This window comes from Amyelois transitella, chromosome 16 (assembly GCF_032362555.1).
Source record: "Amyelois transitella isolate CPQ chromosome 16, ilAmyTran1.1, whole genome shotgun sequence".
Taxonomy (NCBI): Eukaryota; Metazoa; Arthropoda; class Insecta; order Lepidoptera; family Pyralidae; genus Amyelois; species Amyelois transitella.
Window position 1 is genome coordinate 3,944,249 of NC_083519.1, and position 8,435 is coordinate 3,952,683.

The 8,435-nt window shown below is 33.5% G+C and overlaps 2 protein-coding genes across 2 annotated transcripts; both read left to right on the plus strand.

Moving 5' to 3' along the window:
- Positions 1 to 721: 721 nt before the first annotated feature.
- LOC106129585 (lipase 1) lies at positions 722 to 1,921 on the plus strand. Its single transcript, XM_013328182.2, has one exon. The coding sequence runs from the start codon at positions 722 to 724 to the stop codon at positions 1,919 to 1,921; it is 1,200 nt and encodes a 399-aa protein (XP_013183636.1).
- A 1,328-nt stretch (positions 1,922 to 3,249) lies between these two features.
- LOC106129584 (putative odorant receptor 92a) lies at positions 3,250 to 6,342 on the plus strand. Its single transcript, XM_013328181.2, has 7 exons — positions 3,250 to 3,817; positions 4,263 to 4,431; positions 4,755 to 4,851; positions 5,179 to 5,280; positions 5,353 to 5,441; positions 5,731 to 5,797; positions 6,271 to 6,342. Exons 1-7 carry the CDS (start codon positions 3,250 to 3,252, stop codon positions 6,340 to 6,342), a joined length of 1,164 nt encoding a protein of 387 aa, XP_013183635.2.
- Positions 6,343 to 8,435: the final 2,093 nt, after the last annotated feature.

Genomic DNA, 8,435 nt, shown 5'->3' on the forward strand with positions numbered 1-8,435 from the left:
AACCATTTTCACACTAGAAAAAAATTAAAAACAAACATAAAGATAAGAAACACATAAATATAGTTAGATGCGTATACTATTGTCAATCTACTGACGTTTTACTGATGGCATTCAAAATAATAGTAATATAATTTTTTTTTACGCCCTGGCATTACCTATTCGTAACAATAATTCAAACGTGTCGTATTGTTAATAGAATAATTATTAATTTAGAAATCAATAGATACATTTAAAAAGACGGTAAAAGTAGAGTGCCTGTACTTACATTGAATATTTTTCCAGTAAACTGATACGGAGAAACCAAAAAATCTATTTTTAGAATTTTTGTCTGTCTCGTACGTTATAACTTCAAAACAACTCAACGGATTTGAACGCGGTTTTCAATGGTGGATTTACAGATTATAATTAGAGTCGTTTTCACAATATCCCGTTATATGTAAAAAGTTACGATCATTTGAAAATTGATTTACATAAATTTTATTTTATTGAATTTCTACTTTATTTTTTGATATCAACAAAGACAAAAATACAATGCAGTCTCTTTTAATTTTTATTTCGGGCGGAGACGCGGGCATCTGCTAGTTAGTTTCAAGGTACGATAACATTTCAGTTAACAGTTGTTCAAACAAAAGTCAATGAAATTCTTATCACCGTACTTATATTACGTTAAACCATTGTAAGTATGTCATTACCCATCACACAGCAGTCTGTAATTAGAGAAATGATATTTTTAAAGTTAAAATTACTGTTCACTTTTATTTTAGTTAATGACGTTGTGTCTTATGCACAGCCACTAGCTGACGAATCTAAAGTTCTGAGCAAATTGCTTCCGCCAGTTCCAAGCTTTGCAGAAATCGCAAATAAGCATGGCTTCAAGTGTGAAGAATACAACGTCACAACATCAGATGGTTATATTCTCCACCTTTTCCGAATACCGGGTGAGGTGAAACGGCCAGTTTTTCTGATGCACGGAGTCCTCGACACAGCAGATGCTTTCATCCTCAGGGAAGAAGATTCTTTAGCGCTAACTTTAGCTCGCAAAGGTTACGACGTTTGGGCTGGGAACAACCGCGGTAACAGGTATTCTCGTCACCATGTCACTCTCAATCCTAATAAAGATACCAGATTCTGGAATTACACTTTCCACGAAATGGGCACTCGGGACCTACCAGCAATGATTGATCTCGTGCTCGACAGAACTGGACAATCGCAACTCAGCGCAGTGGCTCATTCTGAAGGCACCACCATATTTTATGTTCTTGGTGCGACCAAACCAGAGTACAATAGTAAAATAAAAGTATTGGCCTCATTAGCACCCATAGCTCACCTTCAACACACACGAGGAATCCTACCATTTTTAATACAGACAGCTCCTCAACTCAACATCATATTAGAGGATTTAAACTACCAAGAGGTGGTAGGTTTCAATTCAAACATTAGGGCTCTGATTCGTTGGATTTGTGAAGTACCTGGAACGGGATACAGCTTGTGTTACGAAGGACTGATTTCTCAACTAATAGGTTTTGATACTTTTGAACTTGGACCGAAAATATTTACAACAATTATAGAGCATTACCCAGCAGGAACGTCTAAGAAAAATTTGTTACATTATGCCCAAGTCGGAAGAAGGAAATCATTTGCTCAATATGACTACGGAATCGGAAATATAAGGCAGTACGGATCAAGGACGCCTCCAGAATATGACTTGAGTAAAGTTACGTTTGACATAGGATTATACTTGGGAGCCAATGACTTTGTGTCAACTATTAAAGACGTCGACATTATCAAAAAGCAACTACCGAACGTTGTGGATTATCAGATATTGGCTTATCCTTTGTGGAATCATTTTGATCATTTGTATGCAAAAGATTTGCCAAAATATTTATTAAGGCATGTCTTGAAATTACTGCGAAATTATTAAATATTTTCAATTGATATTTGTATATTCAGCAGACATTTAGTGATTTGGCAGAATTCATTTAATTTGTTCAATATTAAACTCCGACCAAATTGCAACTCATTGCATTTATTATAATCATTTAAATGTAATTTCAGATTTTGGATATTAAAGCAGATATTTATTGTCATATTTAAACTCTATTTAATAATTTTAACCTGTAAATCTTAAGTTTTCAAACATAACGCAAACATAGCCATGAACTCCGAATTTTATTTAATACCTTAACAGTGGTAATACCTTTTACCGAATAGTGCCCGGCACTTAAAAATAGGACCAATCCATTTATTTCTATGACTGTTGAAAAAAACGATACCTCTTTTAGGTGATGTGCTAATAACCTGTCGCTATTTGAATCTCAATTATATAATTAATCCAAACAGCTGAACGTACCTTTTAGTCTTTGCGAGACTGTTGGCTCTGTCAACCCCGCAAGGGATAAAGACATGTTCAATTAGGAATAAATAATATTCGATTTAACACTACGAGCTAGGGAATTACTAACATCTAGTCATCAAACTTGCCATGTTACCTAAACCATATCTTTATTTTCATCATATTGATCTAATTTTATGGCGTTAACTCATATATTCTTACGTAAATAAGCAATGCCAAGTGTCAATAGTATGTACCGCGAAATAGATTACTTTTGTTGACAGTAACAACGTTACCTGTAGTCGATACTATCGACCAATACTTGGGTGCAGCGCGTATTTGACAAGCGTTGGCAAAAAAGGATCGAGCTGGAAATAAAATCAAGAAATCTTTAGGTTATTAGAATTCTTTTTATCTTATTTAGATCTGTTTGACATACGTTTCTTCATCCCCCTGGCTTTGCACCACTCTGGAGACGAGCCCGGGGTGTGCCATGGATCCTGAATTGGGTGAGTCAGGTTTTTATACAAAGCGTTTCCCGTCTGACCTCCATAACCCTTGCAGGGGAACCTAACCCGTATTTAATCGATTATGGTGTCACATTCAGGCAACTTCCCTCACCGTAAGGTCATCGATTAGTATTCAAACAAATGAACATAAATTTGAAAAAAGTCATTATTACATGGTACTGTTACGCATTTTTGTGACGAGCTCAAATTCGTTATAATAAATTGTTTGGTTCTTAAAAAGGATAATTTATCACCGAAAATTGTTTCACTTTACAAATTATTAAATGTATCTTTCTGACTGTACTTTGAGCTGTTCAACATAAGTTCAAAAACAGCGATCATTTTACTATTATTCGGTATTATACACGGCACTACAGCAGTAACAACCCTTCTCCAACTGACCATGAAATGGATTCAGAAATTCCAAACTTTGGCGACCTTCTTCAACAAATTAGAACCAAACTGTGGATAGCTGGCATCAACTACGAGTGCCCTCAAAATTACTACCGGTTTTATATTCTCATCGTTAATTTGACAATCGTGGCGTCACAAGAAGTTTTATTCTTTATCAAATACGCGACGTTCGATAATTTTCTTAAAATAACCCAAGTTATACCTTGCACATGCACTTGTATCATTACACTTGTCAAATGTTCATCACTCTTGATTAAAAGGAAAGAAATAAATGAACTTGCAAATTACCTGCAAGAATTATATGACCTAATTTTGATGGATGAAAAAAAGAAGAAGTTAGTGCGTAATGAGATGATCTTCATCAAAAAAATGATCAAGACGTTAAACATTTTGAATTTAGTTCTCATCGTCATATATAATTTCTCGTCACCATTTCTGATGCTTTACATTTACATGAGAAAGAATGAAGTTATATTCGACTTGCCGTTTCCAGTGGCAACGCCTTTTGAAATTGATTGGTGGCTGCCATGGTTAGTTGAATATCTTTTGTCCATCATTGCAGGTAATTACTTTTTTATTCTTCAAATGAATTTCGATGTTGTAAGACTTCTTATAATTATCAGAAATGCGTGAATTAAAAAAAAACGCCCTTTGTTTATACAGACTTCACTATAATATCCGTAGGTACATCAAATTTCAGCGCAATGGTGTAATTTTGGATCAACGTAATAATAAATATTTAAGGGAATCGCAATGATTTAATTAGGGTTTCCGTCAGGAACTGGTCGGGGATCGATCCTGGGACCTTTTAGATCATAGGCCAGAAGCCAACAATTTCGCCAAAAAAGCCGTCATGTCAGAATGTTTGTTCGTATGTATCGGTATGCAGATATAAATTACGAACCTTGACCCGAAATGAACACCGGTTTAGATTACCTAGAGATATTTAAATAAATTAACTATAAAGACTAGTTTTAGCTATCACACTGTTCCTATTTTATTAACAGGTTTTTATTGCGTCCTCCTTTTTGTTACCTTTGACGCAACCTACTTCCTTCTAAGCACTACTGTTTACATAAATTTCACGGTACTGGCTGAAACTATTAGTAAACTTAATGGTAGAGGAAGTACAAAGGCTCTTAAGGATGTAATACAACAGCATCAACACATTATCAGGTATGATATTGAAATAATTAATGTTGATATTTAGAAATACGTCACTCTTTATCCTTTACGTGACCGTAAGACAGAGAAACCGGCTAGAAAAAACACGAATTTGATAGTGGTAAGTTAGTTAGCTTTCTTATAAAAAGACCCAAGTTTTTAAGCCAAGTTTTCTCTCTATTAACTTCGACAATCTTTACGGAATAAAATTTCAGAGGTGCCACACATCGTTTTTCATTATAGATTTTAAAACTTTTTTTAAAAATATATATTATATTTGGTTGCACATCAAAAGTTTAAATAACTTTTTCTTATTTGTATTTGATGCTTTTCAGATTATCAAAAATACTTGATGACATTTTTAATGTTCCAAATTTTTTTAATGTAATGTTAGGATCTCTTGAGATTTGCTTCTTAGGATTTACTATTATGGTAAGTTCTTCTAACTTACTTTAATTACTTTTTATTCGCTTTTCTACAGCAAAAAAAGTAACGAAATGAAATATTATTTTTAGTTCATTTTTTAAAACAATCTTGATATGTAGGTATTTTGATAAAAAATATCTAAGTATGGATACATAGTTATAACATTTGTTATTTCATTTTGCTTATTCTTCTCATGGCTATTAAGATATTAATTAATTTTAAAATGCATATTGTTATTCATAAATGTAAACAATATTTATATCAGTACCTTCTATTAGAAATGGACTATATATCATTTATTTGCATTGTATATAATAATACAATAAATTTTAGATGGGCACTTGGACGCAAATACCACAGTGTGTTTTTCTATTATTCTCCATCCTTCTTCAACTTCTAATGATGAGCTATTTCGGAGAAAACATTATGACTGAGGTAACAACATATTGGGTTTTTCTATGAATTGTTCTTGGAAAAAGTTAAACACATAAACCTATTTGTATTCAGAGCAGAAAAGTGGGGGATGCGGCGTTTCAGTGTTGCTGGTATTCTATGGATGAACAATCTAAAAAAATGATACAATTTATCATATCACGGTAAGATTTCTTTTTCCTGTCGAATATTTTCAAACAACCGTTTATTTGTATGACCATAACATTATACAGGTGTCCATAATAGCATTTGAGTAAAGAATTTAGCCTGATAACAGGCATACAAATTTGGAGTGGAAAATAACATAATTTAATTATTGAATTAACATTTGAATAATATAAATCGATACATTTCAATGCTTTCGTCAATAACTTTGTGCTATTCAAAATTTATATTTATTATATTCTTCGTTTGTATTATAACTTTATCATTTCATTTCATTATTCGTTCTAGATCTCAGAAACCGCAGCATTTAACAGGGTACAAAATAACGAAAATATCCTACGCCAGTTTTACTACAGTAAGTGAACGTTTATCAATACGTTGCCTTTGAAACTTTTTCGTAACGTTACAACTAATAATGACTGACAAACAACACACAGCCGAAAGTACTACGTGGGAGGCTAAAATTGTATTTTCTTTAGGAAGTATATGCATTAGATTTATAGATATAGTAATATTTTCTAAATGTACACACGGAACGATGTTTTTAGTCTAATAGGCTGAAAATATTTTAACTGGAAACATCTACATACATATGAACTGTTCAGTTCATACATTACACCCTTACTTTAAAGATTCCAAGAATTATCTTTCAGAGGTTGCTAGCGCATCTGCTAAAATAAGAAACCCAGTTTATTAACCTATCCCTTGATTGACTTTTACGATCCGCGCGAGAAGTGAAGCAACTGGTTATCTCGTCGAAAAAAAAAACGATAATTATATCCAAAGTATTGCGCCGTTATTAATTATTTGAAATTTGTATCATTTCAGATAATAAGCAAGTCATGGTCGTACTTCTCAATTCTCAGGACTGTTTATAAAGCACCCAGCAGTTCTACTTAATCAATCAATCATAATCAATTTACGTTTTACATTTTTTTATTATTTTAACTCAGTGAAAAATAATAAAATTCATTCTTAAATAAGTACGTTACAATGATTAATTACATTACTTATGTATAGATAAGTTTTAAGTTTTTTAGTTGTTAAGGAACATACTCATAATTAAGACAAAATATTAGTATTTTTGTTTGTTTGTGACAAATAAACTTAAAAACTAATGGACTGATTTTCACGAAATGGCACAGACATAGAGTAGACCTTCGGGAGTGACATAAGCTACTTTTTCTGGAATTCCCCATGGTAGAGAAGCCCTAGAACTATATTCTTTTCAAATTCAGGAATGTAGAAATAATCTTTTTCCAAACCTAACACTTCTTAAAAGTGCCAGCTATAAAAAGCGTATCCAGTTGCCATATTGAGCGGGCGTAGAGTAAAAGCTCTTACGTGCCTTTCAGTTTCCAGTCGAGATAACGTAGGAAGTTTTTATTGCACACATAAATGTTTATTCTCTTTAAGTGCTGATTACAGTCTTTCAGTTTACTGGGAGTTTTCTTTATCATACTTTAATTGTTGTTGTTGATAGTAAGAGATTTTAATTTCTTTAATGTATTTAAAATTTGATTTGAGCGACAATAGACTTGTAACTAAAGATAGCGAAGTCCGGATAAATTGGAGAAAGAAGTTTCTTTCCAATACAATTTTTTTTTTTTTTTTTTTTTTTCAAACATTTATCTTTTTCACTTCAGTTCGCTAGTAGGTATTTCAATTACATTTTCGTATGTAAAATTTACGTAATGTAATCTAGTGAACTACTTTGATGATATTTTTCTTAGAGTTAGCGAAATCATCGGGAGAAACATAGGCTTTTTTCTAAAACTTTAATCAGATAGGGACGCGAACTAAGGGAATTTAGTTTAATGCGGGAGGAGTTGCGGGTAACGACTACTTTTATACATATTTATATTTACTTATTGAGTAGAAGATAAACTAAACACCAAAGATCAAATTACCTATAATTTGTATCCTAAATTCAGTGTAGCAACATATTACTACATATTACTTATTACAGGTATAATTCCACGGACGTCCAGCAAACCGCAACCACCACCCAATTCCCGCAACCCACCCACCTGGGAATGTCATATTGGAATTCGAAATTCAATGTCAAATAATACTGACTAATATTATTAAGTATAATCTTTTCCAACCGGCAAAAATATCTCATAAGTAAATAATGATCATCATATTATTATGAAGAATAGCAGGTTGACTAAGCAGATATACAAGGAGAGTGTGGAGGGAAAGGTCGGAGTGGGAAGACCTAGACGAACGTATCTTGATCAAATTAAGGACATCCTGGTAAAGGGTCAGGTCAAAAGTACCCGAAACCGCCGAGCTTGTATGAAGAGAGTTATGAATGTGGATGAAGCGAAGGAAGTATGCAGAGATCGTGGCTAGTGGAAAGAGGTAGTCTCTGCCTACCCCTCCGGGAAAGAGGCGTGATTTTATGTATGTATGTATGTAATAGTAGTTATTTCTGTGTCTTTAGTGATGCAACCATTCGACTTGTACGTTTTTGATGCAGGCTAATATACAAGATGAGTATGAATGAGAAAGTTGGAAAGGGAAGGTCAAGACGAACATACCTCGATCAAACTAGGCGGGTCTTAGTGAAAGGCCAGGGCAAGAGAACCCTCAATCATGAACCTTGCATGACCAGAGTAATGAATATCAATGAAGTGAGAAAAGTATGCAGGGATCGTGGCAAATAGGAAGATGCACTTAGTCTCTGCTAAGCCCTCTAGGAAAGAGGCGTGATTTTATGTAAGATACGTAACATGCAAATGTTTCGAAGCATAATTATATAGAGGTAAGTAAGTATAATTTGAGAATGAACACAATAAAGCTTCTAAACAAACAACATTCCTTACAAACTGAACTTTCATTGACCAACAAATGGGACATGATAAGGATTAAGGCATGCACTCCACGTCACCGTATAATAGTGTTGCATATTTTAATTCTATACGTCGCTGGCGGCCTGAATGGTTCGCTTATCGGGGAAATTTGCATAATACCTACACGCCATCCCC

Bases quoted from the DNA above. Each gene is read 5' to 3' on its own strand.
- LOC106129585 (XM_013328182.2), top strand. From the start codon at position 722: ATGATATTTTTAAAGTTAAAATTACTGTTCACTTTTATTTTAGTTAAT.
- LOC106129584 (XM_013328181.2), top strand. From the start codon at position 3,250: ATGGATTCAGAAATTCCAAACTTTGGCGACCTTCTTCAACAAATTAGA. The intron at 3,818-4,262 runs GTAATTACTTTT...TTTTATTAACAG, and splicing joins TCTTTTGTCCATCATTGCAG to GTTTTTATTGCGTCCTCCTT. The intron at 5,798-6,270 runs GTAAGTGAACGT...GTATCATTTCAG, and splicing joins CCTACGCCAGTTTTACTACA to ATAATAAGCAAGTCATGGTC.